An 18,327-nucleotide genomic window follows, 5' to 3' on the forward strand; every position below is an offset into this window, starting at 1 on the left:
TTGGCTCAGAACCCAAACAGGCACTAAATAGCAGAGAAAAACACGTTTCAGTAATCCACACATCTTAAGCTGTCAACATTCTTGAAGTGTTTATAACTGGCATTTATAACAGTATCCAAAATAAATTTATAAACTTTCATAGCCTTAGATATATAACCATTACTTTAACCTTTGTGGCAAGAATTATGGGAACTGTCAAAAACAATACTGAAAATAACTCAAATGGAGACACTATGTTTTATTAATACTCCTCCAGATTACATTTCTATTCCTAAAAAGAAAAATATGAACACATCTAAATCTAAGAATTCCATTATTGTTCAATCCTGGGAATGGAATATCGTTATGTTGGACCATTTCATTATTTTCCACATACCTTAACGTTTTAAAATTCAGAAAAAGGAGAAAAAAAGTCAAATAATAGTAGCTTCAGACAGCTTGCATATTGAACATGGTAGGTTGTTAATCGCCAGACACCGATTTCCTGATACAAATCCCTGATTAAGAAGTTTGCCCTCTACATTAAATTTATAAAATGCTCTGTTGGTGGCTCAGCCACTCCATGGTATAGGAGCTGCTCCCAGGCTTCTTGTTGCTTAGATTATCCAGCCTCAGGCACATTCTGGAACCCAAGTCCTCAGAAGAGGGAGTCAGCCGTTTTCTCTTTAATGCTTTGTCAAAGCAATATGGGACAAAACACTTATGGTCTACTTCAGAGAAGACTTAAGAATAAGCTCTTGAAGAGAGGTGGAAGTGTGTAACGGAGGAAGAAAAAAAAAAAAGAAGCCTTGATATTTCTGATGTAGGTCCTCAAAACTCAGCTGAGCCAGGTCCAGCAAACAGAACCGCATAAATCCTACCAAGGGAGCAGGCACCACTGAATATACAACCAGACAGTAAGCAGATCTCCACCGCAGAAGCTGTCCATAAATGCGTCAATCCCACAGATCATTTGCTATAAAAAGTTCAGTGTCTCATCTTCAGTGCTTGTTTAACTCTAATTCTGTACATTATATACAAAACCACACAAGGATAGCTGCTTGACGCTTTCAATCCTTGTTTTGCAGTGATGAAAAAATTTAAAAACCAGAGTCTGGACTTATAAATAGTGCAGAAAATGCAAAAGCTAAGAAGACAATGCCTCCTATGATTGTCACTGAAAAGGAAAAATAAACCAAAAAGAAATTAGATACTAAGAAAGTTAAATATCTCCCATTGCACATTACAGATTATTTATTTGTAAGAAGTCTGATTCCCAAAACAATTTTACTTTTAAAATTTATACTGCAAACAGTAGACATTATTTCTAGCTTAGTGTCAGGATGTTCATATGCCACCCCCTTGACTGATTTTATTTACAAGAATGTATTTTGGTCCCTAGAAGGAAGCTTTGACTTGTATTACTTCAGCTCATGTAAAAGAGAGGTTGATTCCTACTGTTGATTATTTGGCTATATGGAGGAAATTAAGATACAATATTCTCAAGCTGGAGCAAGTCATCAGTTAAGAGTGATATTATTGATTAGCATTTTTAGAACAGTTTAAGTAACTATATTGAAAGAGACTATGAAAACCGTTCACTGCTTACAGTGGCCACAAGCCGCTAGAAAATGGGGTGATATCACTGCTTTTGGCCCATTTTACTACTCTAAACAAGCTAATGGGCTAGGTGGGTCTTTGATCTAACCTAGTAAGGCCATTCCTCTGGCCACAGATACACACTGAGCTTATTTACAGGACATTAAATCATTGTTAGATTAGCATCTATCATTTATTGCCGTAACAAAGGAGGCAGAATATGCATTTCACCTTTTGTAGATGTTTACACCACTACCCCCTCACCTTTTCTGAAACTACAGAAAGCACACAGACCCAAACCCTGGCAGGAAATTACAGAAGCTTCAAGAAACACCCTTCCCAAGCACACTACTACTGACATTACAGCCATTACAACCAACATTAATACATTTTTCAGTTGGAATGAGTTTTTACTTACCAGTCCTCACAGAAATTTTTTGTGCTATCATTCTCCCTCCAATAACTGCTAAACCAGTGCACAGACAGTGTCCCACCGTTCCTCCTACTGCCACGCCATAGGGATCCTGAGGATAAAAGACAAAAGGGAAACATCAGTGCAAGTGAAAGCCTACTAGTCCCATGACAAGCTCCTACCATGAGAGGGCTGTAACTTGGCTCCTTGGTTAGGCAGGATGAAGCATGAGGAGCATTCCCTGGTGGTCACTCTGCTTCAGCATCTATCATTGTCTTAAGGAACAGTAACAGTATATTTCAGCTCGTGAGACAGGCTTAAATCTAAACCTGACTAATGTGGGATGTTTCAACCAAGAAGCATCTTTAAGTGGTTAAATATAGACCCACAAGTGTTTAAGTACAGCAGAATGATTTAAGTATCCTCTAGAGGTAAGGTGGCAGCTGTTGCGAAACACAATATGCATCAGCTGGAAGAACACCAGCCTAATTATAAGGAATGGGGAAAAAAATAATTCATGGACTGCAAATTAATGTTTTCAGTAGCTAGAACATTCCAGCTCCTTTGTCCAGCTTCACAAGAGTACGCTCTATACTCCAGCTCCCCCCAAAAATACAAATCAACTGAAGAAAGGAGTACGATCAAATTTTGGTCTTGAGGATAATAAACTGCTTTCAAAACGTATTGTCAACAAATGCTTTCACCTCTTTGCATAATGAGCACCTTCTCACTGCAGTAACAAATTACTACTTAAAGACGTCTGAGATCTGTTTACAAATTGCACAGTTAAGGACAGCATATATATTAAAAGCCTCACAGAACAGAAGACTCAGCATTAGAAAGAGAAAACAAATCTTCTAATGACAGATAAAGGAGGCTAGATAAGAGCGTGATTTTCTGCTGCACTAGGGAAAGTGGAGTCGAGTCCTCTGCAAACCTCTCCTGCAGGAAGGAAAGTGAGACTTCCAGCTCAGAGAGCAGAAAAAGCTACTGCCTCCACATGAGGAACACATGAAGCCTCTAAGAGAAACAGGAAAACTGCCCAGGAAGTGATCTGATGTGAACAAAACAGACAACACCGACTGATCAAAAACCAGAAGCACAAGCTAGTGAGAGAAGCTACGGAGTAGTGGACAAAGAACAAAAAGCTACTGACTAAGAAGCCCAGGAGGGAAGTAGAGCTGAGCCAGCAGAATACACTTGCCTCCATTATTGGAAATAGAATCAAATATTCCTGGAACTCCTCGTTTCTATGCTGTTGGCAGCCCTCTAGGCAAAGGGTAGATCTTGCTCTCCCTCTACCTGATTCCTGACTGCGGTCCCTGGCAGATAATAATTTACGACTTCTTCCATTAGTGTAGTATCTTCAGAAGCACAAGTGCTCAGATACTGCCAAGAAAGTCAGTCTAACATGATGGGATAGAATTTCTTTGGTTTCCCTTTCAAACACAGAGTGATGAACATTTCCTATATGCAGGAGACTATTAAGGTATTAAACCATGTTCTTAAGGACTCTTTTCAGGATTAGGTTCATTAAGACGGACTTAAATCTTTCTCCTGTTTTATACAGGAGACAGGTTAAATTATCACTTATTTTCCCATCCAAAGGAACCCTGTTTCACTCATTGTGACAGGATGGACACTATCCACTTAAAGAGCAGAGTATTTTGCTTTCATGTCATTAGAGAATGTATGGTCACAGCTAACTTCCCACACTACTCACAATCTCTGTATAATTTTTTAACTCAATACTTCTGTAATACCTCTGCTATACATCTTAGTACTTCAAAGAATTCACCTGAATACATTACGAAAGGGGTATAAAAACAATCCCATGGATAACACAGGAAGAGATCCAGATCACGATCATTCATTGGTTTTGAAAGCCATGATCAAGACACCTCGAATTCATTTTCATAGTATGTGTTTTCATACCACTTATAGAAACACTTCATACATTAGAAGCTCAACATCCACAGGCTTTAGTTGCAATGCTCAGCACCTTCACAAACCACAGAGTCCAATTGACACTTCTTAACAGGACGCTCAGAAAAATGCAAAAGAGAATTCAACAACTACCTGTGGCAGGATGGGCTTAAGCAACTTACCCAACACTTTATAAAAACTTTGGCAGAGGCAGTAGTAATAATTCTTAACTTCCCCAAGATGGCACGTAGCTGCCAGAACAATGAGATCATCCTCTGCTGTTCCCTGCCTCATTAACGCTAAGCACCTTCCCTACACTGCAATAAAGGCAAGAGGTTCCTACAGATTATAGCCTCCTTCATTACACAGCCTCAAGAGAAGGTCTGAGACTCTGCTGAAGGAAACCTGAGTCCTATGAAAAAAAAATTAAATCATCTCAATGAATGGAGAAAGCACAGGGAAACTATGCGAGTTTATTAAAAGGCTGACTATAAGCCTTAATCTTCCTTTAAATGTATTACAGTTACATACATTCTGATCATCACGCTGAGTATCATTTCATTTACAGTATTACTGTAAAGCTGTTTGGAATTTTAGTGTTGTACACCGTTAACAAATTCATTTAATATTTTTTTTAAAGTATCTTCTTAACAGTTTTAAATTTGCTGTGAGGAAGGTCTCCTTTTAAAGCCACTGTGTTAAAGCTGTATGATCTCACAGATCAAAGAAAGAGGTTCTGTAACATCTATCTTTCTACACCATAACAAGTAACAATTGTTTTATATCATGCAGCTGAATACAACTACTTTCAGAAATGCCTGTGCAGTCCTAATCATGCGACAATAGCTCTAATAATATGCAGAGCCTCAATGCCTTTATTTTCAGGTCTCACTCAGCACAGCTGTGACATTAATGCATAATACAGCAGCAGGTGAATCTGACACCTCCTGCAAGGATATTTTGTCTGCCCCACTAATCTACACACAACTCAAAGAGAGCAAAAGGACAGGGGGCATTCTGCAACACTCACCTCTCTGGCTGCCAAGACAATGGTTGTTAATTGGGAACGATCACCCCATTCTGCTAGAAATGTTAAAGTAAAAGCTTGAACAAAGATTGGAGAAATAAAATGTAGCCATTTCTTCTGAGGTATAGTGGTGCCTGACCCTGTTTCCACATCCGCTGGACCATTTAACAGTTTAGTTCTCTGAAGCTGTAGAGGACAAGGGGAAAAAAAACGAAACAACAATATATAAACAATATATATGATATATATGATTAGAAATATCAACTAAATAACCTAAATGAAATACTTAAACAGTAAAGCACATGCCTTTTTAAAAAACAGACAAAACCCCTTTTCTCCACAGAAGTGAGATATACCACATAACTGGAATCATCTGCTGAAGCAGCCTCCCGAGGCCCACTTCTGTCCAGCTGGCCACACATTTGCTGTGCAGACTCCCAGACATGGTTGAACACCCCAAACACACTGCAGTTCTGCAAGTGGAAAGCTGTAGCTGTTTCATTAGACATAATTCACAGACAGTTTTGACTTACTTCCTCATCTTTTTTCTTAATTTCTGCTTGAACTTCCTCCAGCTCTTCCTGACCCTCATCCGGACTCATTTTCAAGCCTTCCCGAAGCATTCGGATGCCAAAAATTGCAAACAGCGCAGTTGACACGTAGTACGTGTACACACGAGGAATAACTGTTGTGGCGTAGCCAAACAGAACTGAAAGAAAACAAATGTGTATTTTCAAAATCAAGCATAAATATCATTATTTTTTCCCATACCTAAAAAATGCTCACTAGCAAAGTCTGAGATTCAAGTTTCCACTGATAAACAAGTGCTTTAAAAAAAAGTTTCCTATCATCTCGTATTTTTGCAAGACAACACTCCAGAAACTCCAGTTGTTACTGGTCATACCAGAGACTGAAGTCTATTAACACAGAGATGAGGTACACCAGGCAAAGTTGATGTGCTGCTATTCCAAAGAATAGCATACTGACAAAGTAAGTCCAAGCAAAACTGTCTTTTCACTCAAGGTCTATACAAATCCTGCTTTTCTCCAAGCAGATCAAGAGATTTCATCTATAACCATGTTACATTAGTCATGGCATGCAATACCAGTTAAATCTGTCTGTATGTATGGCTACATGTGGGATGGCATCTCTTTCCAATCTTTTTTCATTTATTTCAGACCTGTCTTTATTTATTGGATCAAGTCAGTAGTATTTTCTGCAAGATGGATTTACTAGACAAACCTGCTAACCATCCGGTTGCCTGAATTTACTCATTTCTTCTTTTGCCAAGTGCAAATACCTGCACATTACTATTCCTCTCTCCCCCACACTCCCCATAAACATGCATGGTGACAAAATTCAATTGTCCTTTAATATAAAAGCACTGATCCCACTCAAAGACTAAAGAACATCTCCACATAGCATCTCAGAGCATCTACTTTTATGGGTATCAAAGGTGATCAAACCAAGCCAAAACTAGCTCTCAAAAAGAAGGAATGTGCATCCAGGCATCACGGACATAAAAGGCCTGTGTAAATAAGAGGAAACAGCTGTTTGGACCACGCACTCACAATTAATTGTCTCTGCTGTTTTACTGCACGTGCAGTGAGCTACATGGAAGCGTATTACATGCCTTCACAGTTCAAAATGGGCTCAGAAGTTACTACACAGCCTGAAAGTTAATCCATCCACACTGCCGCTACCCCAAGTATGACTATCAGACCAAAATAGAGTTAGGCTGCAGTATTAGTGATCACAGTACATGCGCACATGAATAACAGCATTAGTTCTATTGCCAAGTAAAACAGAAGAATTTCACCTAAACTTGTTTTTAAAAGACTGAAAATACTGTAGTAAAGCCATGAAAGAAACTACACAGAAAGATGGTTTTAGCCTTACTTACCATATACAAAGCACAAAGACAATGTAATAATCAGAATGGTAAGGCAGCTTGTTATGTCACAAGGGTAAAAATGTTTCTAAGCACAGCTTGGAGAAGAAAAAAACAACACAACAAACCCACACACTGATTATTTGGAGCTAGTGAGTTTAAATGAGCAGGATTTCATGAAATCAAGGTAGAAAAAAACAAACAAAACAAAAACCAGGAAGTTCTAAACACAGCTTGCTGTGTTTGTAACAACAAGGGCAGAGAGAGGGAAGAAAGGCAGCTCCTGTCTGAATACAAAAAAAAACAGTTGGGAACCCCTAAACTAGGGAACAAATTAGAAAAAAAGCTTTCATGGAAAAACATAAAGAAAGGAAGATTTGAAGGAAGGCTTGATATACAAAAAAGGAGGGCTGTAATGGACAGATGGCAGAGAGAGCTCACAAGCTACACACGGTGCACCATCACGTATGATACTAACTAAAGTTAAATGAAGCAAGCAGTGCAGCAGTGGAACAACGCTCAGAGACTGGTGTGACTAATAGCAGAGACTCTTATAATGCTGCCATTACACACAGTGCGAATGGAAACTGCTCTGAGACCGCAGTGATAATTGCAGCAATGCATACAGCAACACAGAGCAGTGGCTATACATCTGAAGAACAGAGAGGCCTGAAGCCTGTCCATAGGCTGCCTCCATTGTGTATAAACCAAAGAATGCTACTTCAAGTACTTCTGGAATAGGCATATTTAGAAAGGAGCACATACACAACAAACTACATGCTGCATCTGATATACCTGAAGGCTGCTCCATTTTATAATTACAGCTATGTAAGCACCCAGAGCTACTTGTTCCTCAAGTGCCATTTGACACCTCACTTCCCCTCCAGCTCTCCTCTGTCAGTACCATGCACCGCAAAGGATGAGGACAGAACGTAATCTTCCACTTGCACAGCTTCCAACCAGCTACACATATACAAGGCAGACAAGGGAAATTTGGCATTGTGTTAAGGATCTTTCACCTCAGGAGAAAAAAAAGTCACCCCTACAGTCTTTTTAGATGTGCTAATTTAATAGGTGCTAAAAATAGAGAGGAATGTAATAGCACAAAACCCAAGGAAGTACTTCAGACTTCCAATTCCGCTCCTTTCCCTTATATGCATATATATATGTCTAGGGAGTATAAACACCTAATTAGAGTTATGAGCCTAAATACTTGATTTGAGCTACAGCCCCCTGACAACCCTTCAGAATCTCCTCAAAACAGAAATATACCTCCTCAAAAAGCATATACCTACTACCTTTGATTTAATTTCAGTTAAGATGTATTGATAAATACATATTTACCCAGTACGTTTTAACAGACAAACAAAAACACTGCGAGGGCTAACCTGATAAACACGTCATCAGGCCTAAGGCAAGCATAGCACCAGCCAGGACAGTCAAACGGTTGTACCGCATCGCCATGATGGCCGCGATGAAGAAGGTCTTGTCCCCCAGCTCCGATACAATGATGACCGATATAGCAGCCACGAACGCATGAATAAAGCCCAAGTTAGTCTTGTCAGGTGACTCTTCGCTGACGAGGTGAACTGGAGCAACGGGCGAGGACCCCTTCTGTAAGGGAGAGACAAAACAAAACAAAGACCAGTTAATTAGGCTTGGACATCTGACTCCTGGAAGTACTGAGCTCAGTATTGCTCCTGCCATATGGTACAGCCTAGGGTGGCGTTGCAAGCGTGCAGCTCTTGTGCAGCATTAACTATCATTAACACCTTACTGGTGGCCACCTACCTTGGACTAAAAGTCAGCCGCTCAGCCAGAAGATGCTGCTCTGATTACTGAGGCAGTATTTCAGCTCGCAGGCTATTACCACTGCTACAGTGAAACAAGGGCAAAGCAGCTTTAGCTCAGCTCCAATATTGCTCTGCCTTTACAGTCTGTGCCTATTTACGTTCTGATCCTCGACCAAACAAGCAATTTTGGGATAAAAATAGTAAGAATTAGACTCTTCAAACAGCTCTTGAGCAATGATGATAGCTTAGGAGAATCGTGAAGCCCTCTGAATGTCTGTCAGGACCCCTTCCTTCTCTTGCAGAGCCCAAGCATCCCAACCACGTTAACATTTCATGCAAGTTTGCGTAAACTTTTTTGGTTATATTTTGTTTGCTGAAAACCATCTCTCCGACTTCCCAGCGGCCAGACCTGACCGGCACATTCCAGACTTTCCTTAATAATTAGTGTTTACGTTTTAAGAATACTGAGATACCCATCATCGAAAGCAGGTCCCCAGACAAGGAGGCTGCTGTTCACGTTTGACCAGAGAAAGTGGATCCGTGCATGAACAAGGACGGATCGCCGCCTGACAGGATTCGCAGCGCTGGACATTTTTGGGGTTGATTTTTAAACTTTTCATCCGTCATTTACCAAGCGGGGAGCGTGTAACTCCCCTTCCGCCCGCGCTCATCTGCCTGAGGTGCGGCGCCCCCAGCCCGCTGGGTTTCTCCTAACGGCCCCGGACCATTTTCCGTCAGGATTCAAACCCCGCTCCCCCCCTCCCCAACGCCTCACCTCGGCTCCCTGCGCCGCTCCCTGCGCCGCCGGCACCTTGTTGCGGCCGGGCTCCTCCTCGGGCGCCGCCAGCAGCCCGCCGGGCGCCGCCAGCAGCACGAGCAGAGCCAGGGCGGCGGCGGCGGCCGGCGGAGGAGCCGGAGCCGGGCCCGGGCGCAGGGGCCGGGGCCGTCCCGGCGCGGAGCGCGGCGCCGCGGAGCCCATGGCGGCCGAGGCCCGGCGCGGCGCTGCTGCGGGCCTCTTAAAGGCGCCGCGTCACCGGCAGCGCCGCGCGGCCCAACCGCCGCGCACCCAGAGAGGGAGGGGCTGCGCCAGGCCCCGCCCCCCGCCCCTCAGCCGCCTTTCCTCACGGGGAGGGCGCCCGCAAAAAGGGGAAAAACGGAATAAAAATGCGCCCCGATAGCTGGCCAGGCACAAAATGCGGCTCAAATGGCTCCCTGCACCCTCCTTTCTCCTCACAGTTTTCACACAGATACATATTTTCAATTACCACACAACAAGAAGCGTGTTATGTGTAACATAATTATAAAATACAAAATACTCAATTAGCATCTCTTCAGTTTTCATTACGGTCTTCACTCAGCCTCTTTATAGCTTTCATGATATACATATATACCTTACTCCTCGATTTTAATTAAGTCTTCAGTCAGCCTCTTCATATCTTGCATGATATACATACACACCTTACATTTCCCCCCCAAAAATCAACAACACTCATCAGATTATCATAAAAAAAATTCAGATTATCATAAAAATTATAATCTTTTAAACTAGAATCAGAAAAATGTGCACTTTCACTGCAGCTTTATTAAAATGTAAATTTTAATAAAATTTTAAATTGCTCAGTTCCTCATTGAAAACATTTCCAGTCTGTAAAAAATACTTTAGAAGACACATTTTAAAAAACAAATGGTATAAATGCTTTCCGATGCTTTGGGTAGGAGGTGAATTTTGTCTGGTAGAACTCGTGACACAAAACAGCAGCCAGCGCCTGGTTGAAAAGAACGTACGTCACTACAAGCCACCAGGTCACATTGTCAAGTCCAAGTGTGATGGCCATAGACACATATATGAGGAGTTCTGCAAAATAATGAGGGCAAGAAACTCTTTCAAACCAGTCTCCAAAAGGTATACTGTGGCTCAGACTTACGACCTTTCCTGCAAGCAAACAGAAAGAAGGAAGCTCAGAACAATATCCATTAAACAAATTTTTCTACTCACAATTATAGAACAACAAGCTCATTAAAATGATCATCACGCAGCTCCATCTGATCTGGCAGCTTTGCACTTCTTAATGAAATAAGGTATCACCTCTGGCTGTTTGCATAAATTCAGTGTAAGGAAGCCTGTTTTTAACCCCCACGGAAAAAGAAGTGACATCTCAGAGGAGTGACCCAAGTCCTAAGCGTGACCATTTGTCTTTAGGATAGCATAAGCCAGACCTTTGAATTAAGCTCTGAACACTCAGCTGCTCAATCTCTTCTCCAAACAGCTTCACTTAACCTGCTCAAAGTCTTAGAAAGGCTCCCACACTACAGTTACTAAAAAATACTGCTTTTAAGGTGTTAGAAGCTACAGAAGCCTATTGAAACAACCAGGAAAAAAAGTAGGGAAGTAAATGGCTCACATAAACGAAACACCTTACCTGATTTACTTTTTCTAAGATTAGATAGAATCACAAGACATCTGTGCTGGTGAAGAGAGGCCCAAATGTACACCACAATTCCTACAACATGATACCAGCAGATCTGCATGGAACTTCCTTTTCCTAAATGAAATATGCTTCATTAATAAAAAGCCAGTAAATACCTTCCCAAGCACTGTCCCCAAACACTGTACGCCTATTTTACATATTATTGTCTTACAAAACTTTAGTAGTGAGCCTCTTATCACTTGGAAGATGTTTTTGAGTCCTGTGTGATTTAAGTACTCAGCTACTAGTTCCTTTCCTTTAACTGCTCTACACTAAAAATATCAAAGACCTAGTTTTTAATCCAGTAGCTTGAAGTATATTATTACGTGTAACTCTTGTATGACTTGCAGTCGAAAACCTCACCATTCAACTTTGTTTATAATTCTTACCATCCTAACAAAAGATATTGTCATGTCTCAGGTCAACATATAAGTACACTTGTATGTCTTATTCACAGGGAGTGGTATATATAGATATATGCTCCTATCCACACACACTGTAAACCACTTAAGCCATCAAAAACACCGCATTAAGGATGAGGTCCAATGTGCATGTTAATGTACCAGCTCTGAGAATCTACAAGATGAGAAAAGTAGAAAAATGTGTCCAGATAAAAAAGGGTTTTACGTACTCATAGATGACCTGAAGGTTGTTTTTACAAGTAACTGGAGCTGATGTGATTGGAAGTGGTTAAAAACGTGACTAAAGTTACATACTTGGTAACAACCATTTTCCATAAATTGGTCATGGAAGAAGTGCTGCAGCCAGTGGAAGTGTTGCAGCTCATGGTTTATCTGTGCAGAGGAGCAAATAAGAGTTCAGTCGGGAGCCTCAGTGGAATGCGTTGGCAGAAATAGGTCATATAATACAAATTACTGCTGTATTAATGCAGCCATTACAGCACCAAGGGAATGACGAGTGTGACTGGTGTAAGGCAGAGCAGTGGGGAATTCTGAGTGGAAGGCAAAGGAGTTGGCCAAGACGATCCCACCTTAGTAGGTCCACCCTACAGGAAAGCCTACAGCAAAAAAGGAAACTTTATTTTAACTGGAGTTGTGTAGTAATATTTGAGAACTGGCACCGATTATTTTCTTTCTTAAAGCAAATGGATCTTAATGGCAAAACTGATCTGTAATGCTACTGAAAGTATCATCTACCATGAGATGGAATAACAGTGAATTTCAGGGAACTACAGTGGTGGTTAACATAAAAATGAGTAAGCAAGTGAGTGTGAGTCCGTGTGAGTAATACCGGTTGATTATTATGCAACATACTGAAGTGTAGTTACTTTGGACTATGACAGTACGTTATTTTTACTTCTCACCAATTAACACACTTCTCATGTAAGCCCTCTGTGAAATAAAGTGAACTGTTTGCCATGATGGAAAGAAAACGGAGCAAAAAAATGAAACTGGTAACAAGTAAGCAGGTACTTACCATGCCTGACATTAATAGGCACTTGCCATAGCACAGTTGTGCCAAGAACAATGTAGTAACCAAGCCCAAAGCAATACTGCACAACATGAATGACGCCATCGGAAAACACACTGGTACAGAGGCACTCTGCAAGTCTTCGAAAGCTATGCAGCCAAAGGAGCAGGAGAACCAAAAGTGCAGAGAAGTGTTCGCTATCTGCTTACAAATGAAAAATAGTGACTTAGGAATAGCTAGGACCAATTTTACCCCTTCAAAAGAGCTAATTTTCCCCTCCCCACAGCAAAATCTTATCCTCTTTTTAAACTAACCTAGCACTGGGAAAAATATTTGCACATCTGAGACACTGCTGACCACAGTGATTGCACAAGACTACATGTAGAAGGTAAAAATGGCCCTTCGTACTAAAATGAGTGCTGAAAGCTATTATATTAATAAATTAGAATGATTTCTACCTTAAATAAAAACAAAGGGACTTGGTATTCTAGGAACATTACCTGGAGCCTAGTTTAAGAGCAGCTGATGAAATAGCACAAGAAGAATACTTATCCAGCAAAGGATGGTAGTGCAGTTTTGTAATATTTATATGTCTGCTTTACAGTAGCTGGAATACTTGCCTGTGTTCTGGCTCTGCAAATCTCTGCCAAAAGCACTGTGCAATTGCTGCATCCATGGTGGGAGTGCTGCTCCAAGGAATTTAGCTTGGAAAAGCTCAATCAGCAGAAAGCCATTCCAGAGTACAGAAACTATATAGAAGTGAGTAAACCACCTGTGGGAACAAAAAGCATCTTCATTACACTTAATGTTCTCGTTATTTTTTAGTTGGACATGTAGCTGCAGGACACACTTGTCTGATGGTCAGCACGTGCCTTTTCGTCTCACCCATCAATGAGCAGAGAACTCAGGACTCAGCTGTACCAAGCAGGCAAAACCCTAGCATCTCCCCCCTTAAATGCACAGGCAGCACACATCTAACTTAGCTGACCTCAGCAACTGTAGCTGCACTAAGAGAAGGTGTAAACCATGCACTGCAAAGACATTCCTCAATACTCACAAATAATCATGACTTACACAAATTTTCTTCATAATTTATACCACTGAAAGCATGTCTGAAATGACTTACTGGACATTTCCATGCTGTTGCTCAACAGCAATACAGCAGCCAAGTCAGAAGCCAGCAAGTTTCCTTGCACAATTCAGAACAACTTGACCATTGCAGCTGGTGAGCTTTCAACAATCTCAACTATTCTGGGGATGCTCTGTAGGTCAGACACAATCCAGCACTACAGTAACTACGTGTCAACCCTCAAGGAGAGAGGAATGGTATGCGTTTGCCAAACCAACCTGAAATGAATCACAACATTTGACAAGATGGAATAGTAAAGTTTAAAAAGGTCTAGGCTAGTGAAAATACAATGCTTGTTTGGAAATAAGATGCAGATGTGGGGAAATAGAAAATGTCTCAAGAGTTAGCTTCAGGATCTTCTGTCCTCCTTCAGCCAGCATGGTTACAGGTTCAATGCTGCAGTAGCAGAATCGCCTTGTAGATGTTGAGAGCCTGAGACCAATTCACTGAAAAAGCCACATTCTTCAGATAGCATCTTCCCTAAGAAGAGGTGGTTAGAAACTTCTGTTGAAGACAGATCAACTCAAATCAGACCCTACCTCAAGAATACCTTACTTTGCAATACACTGCACCTAAACCAAAGCTTTTATGAACCCTTCTTTTTGCTGTGGATACCACAGAGCCTAAATGCACCTGTGGGAATTTTCTGGAGCAGAAGCTTGATAACCAAGATACAACATTATAACCCTGCCGTGAATAATATGCTGTGATATGCTGTGTCACAAAAGCTTTTTAAACATTTGTTTTGAAAGCTGCATATGTAAACTGTGTTACTGATAATGAAGTTATATCAGGGATGATCAGGCCTTTGGGTTAAGCAGCACCCCAGTCCTGTCCTTCTGGACCTGCAAGCTCCCGTCACGCCTATGTTCAAGTCAAAGGCTAGTTCTGGTCAAGAATCTCAGGTGATCAAAGCAGTGAGATCCCAGTAACGCATAAAAAGCTTGAGAGGCGTTTTTTTTTTTCCCCGTTTCCCTCTCTTATCCTATTAAAAAACATCTATTAATAAGTCTTCACAGCAATTTGTTTCAGCATCTGTTTCAGAAAAAAAGGTGTGTTTGAAAAACACAACAGTTCCTTTGCCTTGTTAGACTGTGCATACAGCACTCGGATACTTAGATTAACATCCTGTTATCAGGATCCTGTGGTATATTTTGTCAAGAAACCCCGAAGGAAGAAGACAACAACAGACTTGATGATCCTTGTGGGTCCCTTCCAACTTTGAATATTTTAGGACTGAGAACTGATTTCAGAAAGCAACCCCAAAGTATGTTTGAATAGTCACATTTACACTCAGGTGTCCACACTCCCAGGTCCCTGATCTCGTCTTGCTGGAAGGTTTGTATAGGTACAGCATGGGACTGGGGTACAAGAGAGTACGCTTTTATTCCAGTTTGGGGCATATGATTGAGGTCTCTACATTTATTATCCATAAACAGAGAATAATAATTTCTCAAAAAAATGCGGCTAACTCTGTAAAAATAAGCATGTTCCTTAGAAGCCATTACTGAGGAAGACAGAGTAAGCACATAATGCACTTCCAGCATCATTCAGTTTGCATATGAGACTTCAGCAGGTCTGATCTGAAGCAGAGTTTTCCACATCTTTCCACTCAAAAGTCTTTTCCAAAAGATCTGCATAATAGTACAACGTGCTTCTTGCTGTCAGCTGGCTCCTCAACAAGTTCTGATCTGCAGCAAGGGATTTTCAGAGCCTCACCGAAGATCAGCGTCCCACGGGAACCACAGACTTGGCCATTCCGCAGTGCCAGTGGGCAGCCTCCCAGTACATATGAAAGGGACCCAAACACACTTAGGCTTTTGGTAACATCCTGAGTATCTGGTAACACTCCATTTTGCGTAGGCTATTTTGCAATTAATTGAAATACGCGTTGCATAAGGCACGCAGCATTCACTCAATAGGAGAAAACGCAGCATTTCATTGCGTGCTGAAACACTTCTCTAAGCCTGTGCCCTACCTCTCCTGCGACCTGTAACACCCCCCTCCACCCGCAGACCCCACTGGGAGCACTGCAGGAGACCCTGAGGGGCTTTCAGAGACCACCACGCCGCCCGCAGCCACCACAGCCCCGCTCACCTCTTGGGCACCTGGCAGCGGCGCAGCCATGCGGGGCGCTGCCCGCCGCCGTTCTTGGTCTTCCCGTAGCGGATGAGGTCCTGGAAGAGGCCCGAGGCGATGCCACCACCACCACCGCCTCCAGGCCGCCTCGCCTGGGCCCGGTGCAGCAGCAGCGCCGCCAGGAAGGCAGCGGCCAGCAGCGCCCAGGCGGCGCCCGGCCCCGCCGGCATGGTCCCGGCCCCGCCGCCCGCCCCGCTCCGCCCCGCTCCGCCCCGCTCCGCCCCGCTCCGCCCCCCGGCCCGCGCTGGGTGATGGCGGCCAGCGCCAGGCCTGAGGGCCCGGGGCTGAGGTGGCGGCTGGCCGTGAGGCAGCAGTGTGCCCTGGTGGCCGGCAGGGAGAAGGGTGTGCTGCTCAGCCGGGAAGGGAGACGACCGAGGGGAGGGAGCGCTCGTGAATGTGGATAAATATCTGAGGGGAGGGCGTCGGGAGGCTGGAGGCGGTCTCCTTTCGGTGGTGCCCAGCAACAGGACGAGAGGCAAACTGAAGCACTGGAAATCCCAGCTGAATATGAGGAAACACTTTAGTGTGAGGGTGACAGAGCGCTGGCACAGGTTGACCAGAGAGGCTGTGGAGTCTCCTTCTCTGGAGATATTCAAAACCCACCTGGATGCCGTCCTGTGCAATGTGCTCTGGGCTTGTTGGACTACTTGATCTTCAGAGTTCCCTTTCAGCCTCGGCCAGTCTGTGATTCTCTGAAAAGCCTTTTATTGCTTTTCTTTTGTCTTGAGAAACCAAGACTTCAGAACAGCCTGGCACCACAGGGAAACAGCCCCCTTTGGCCCCAAGTGAAAAACATCCTGCCCGCACCCCTCCTCTGTGCACCCCTCTTTTTGTCATGCCAGTGTTATCTGGAGTAAAGTAACAAGTCAGGAGGAAATTGCTGAACCATATTTCTAGGCCTTTACATACAGAGCAGCCTAATTTTTTAGCCTTTAGTGCTACTTCAAACAACCCTCAAGTCAATAAATCAGGAGGACAAAGCAGCAGCAACCACCGTGTAGATCACAGAGATTTGAGTACACGTGGGTTTTTGACTTTGAGTGGAAGTTCCCCAGTGGAAGTACATGCCTTGTCTGCATGCTTGTAGAGTGGTACCTCCAAAGCTCTGAAAGATGTTAATGACTTTTTCCTATACTGGACTGAATTATGTCATTATAAGCACTTTAATTGAATCCCAACCTGCTGCAAAATTCACACTGTGTTTTTGTGTGTGTGTGGATCAGGCTTGACTGAAAGAAAATTTTTAAATTTTACTGATGCACTTTCCTAAACATGAGGTGTAAGCCTAAATGATTTTGAGGATGCATTTATGACTGTGTTAATTCATCCTATCAGTGGATCCTGCAAGGCAGCACATGCTCAGCTAAAGCACTCCTGGCATCAATAATATTGCTTTGGGAAAAATAATCACTGAAGCTCACATTTTCTGCTAAAACATATGATGGTAGCTCTATGATTATATACACATAATGTGCTGTAATAAATATTTTAATGTCAATATAATTTATGTCAAAGTTCGGGACTGAGTCTGTTTTTCTTTCAAATTCAGTATAACAATCACAAGTCTGGTTTGGGGATTGCATGCCTAATTGTTTTTGATAAACAGCATGAGAAGAAGGTAAGCATATGACTAAATACATAACATATTGCTGTTACTCTCATTTTTAAAAAACTCAAATGGCTGGTAGCTTCACTCAGAATTTAGTAAATTAAAAAATAAGATAATAACATCAGATTAACTTTTTGAATATTTTAGCGTAAGGGTGAGAGCTGATTTTATCTGAATCCATCATAAACTTTACCACAAGTTTTACTGAGAGCAGAATGAGCTCCTACACCTGCCACCCCCCTGGAGATGATTGCCACCTGGACATTGGCCGTCCCAGGCCAAACTTTCCAACTCCACATGCGGATGCTTAGGCTACCATGAAAGAGCCTCAGATTTCACCTGTCAGCAGCCCACCCCAAGCCCCATAGTGTCCCCATGAGTTATCACCACTGCTGTAGTGGATCAGAGATTGCAGGTGGCAGATTTAATGGAGGAGGAAAGGAGATAACATTATTTATGCACTGGTTCTTCCGTGCTTGTGGGTGTTTGTTCTGCCCCTGCTCTCCTGCAGAGCAACTTTAAGTTAGGTGGGCAGGTGCTGGTCTTCAGCAAAGCTGGTGATGGGCAGAAGGCTGTGAACTTGCAGTCTCAGGGATTTCTTGACTGCATCCTTTGGACATCCTGGATGTCCAAGGCACTCCTGCCATCCAATTCTAGTGGCCTACAGTGCTTCAGCAGCGCAGTGAACCATGATCTGACCTCAAAATGTAGTCAGATTGCTGGCTGTTTCCTCAGGGTGTAGAAAATTGGAGGAAGAAATGGAAGGAGGACAGCTGTGAGGCTGGGAAATGGCTCGAAGGAGAGAGAAATTGCCAGTTGGCTGTCTTAAGTACGTGTTCTATATTTAGATTTGCAAGTTGTGGTGAGGACTATGACACCTTTTCAACACAAGTTGTACTCTTCTACTCCTTGTTATTGTGTATA

General features: G+C 42.6%; 2 protein-coding genes across 2 annotated transcripts; both read right to left on the reverse strand.

Moving 5' to 3' along the window:
- Window positions 1-218: 218 nt before the first annotated feature.
- On the reverse strand, window positions 219-9,648 carry TMEM165 (transmembrane protein 165). Its single transcript, XM_027457076.3, has 6 exons — window positions 9,403-9,648; window positions 8,223-8,448; window positions 5,477-5,652; window positions 4,947-5,129; window positions 1,997-2,102; window positions 219-1,156 (listed from the first exon to the last, which is right to left on the reverse strand). The coding sequence occupies exons 1-6, from the start codon at window positions 9,604-9,606 to the stop codon at window positions 1,080-1,082; spliced, it is 972 nt and encodes a 323-aa protein (XP_027312877.1). The 5' UTR covers window positions 9,607-9,648; the 3' UTR covers window positions 219-1,079.
- Window positions 9,649-10,189: 541 nt separating this feature from the next.
- SRD5A3 (steroid 5 alpha-reductase 3) lies at window positions 10,190-15,998 on the reverse strand. The gene is made up of 5 exons (XM_027457077.3): window positions 15,753-15,998; window positions 13,147-13,298; window positions 12,533-12,727; window positions 11,048-11,170; window positions 10,190-10,560 (listed from the first exon to the last, which is right to left on the reverse strand). Exons 1-5 carry the CDS (start codon window positions 15,962-15,964, stop codon window positions 10,301-10,303), a joined length of 942 nt encoding a protein of 313 aa, XP_027312878.2. The 5' UTR covers window positions 15,965-15,998; the 3' UTR covers window positions 10,190-10,300.
- Window positions 15,999-18,327: the final 2,329 nt, after the last annotated feature.

Source organism: Anas platyrhynchos, chromosome 4 (assembly GCF_047663525.1).
Source record: "Anas platyrhynchos isolate ZD024472 breed Pekin duck chromosome 4, IASCAAS_PekinDuck_T2T, whole genome shotgun sequence".
Taxonomy (NCBI): domain Eukaryota; kingdom Metazoa; phylum Chordata; class Aves; order Anseriformes; family Anatidae; genus Anas; species Anas platyrhynchos.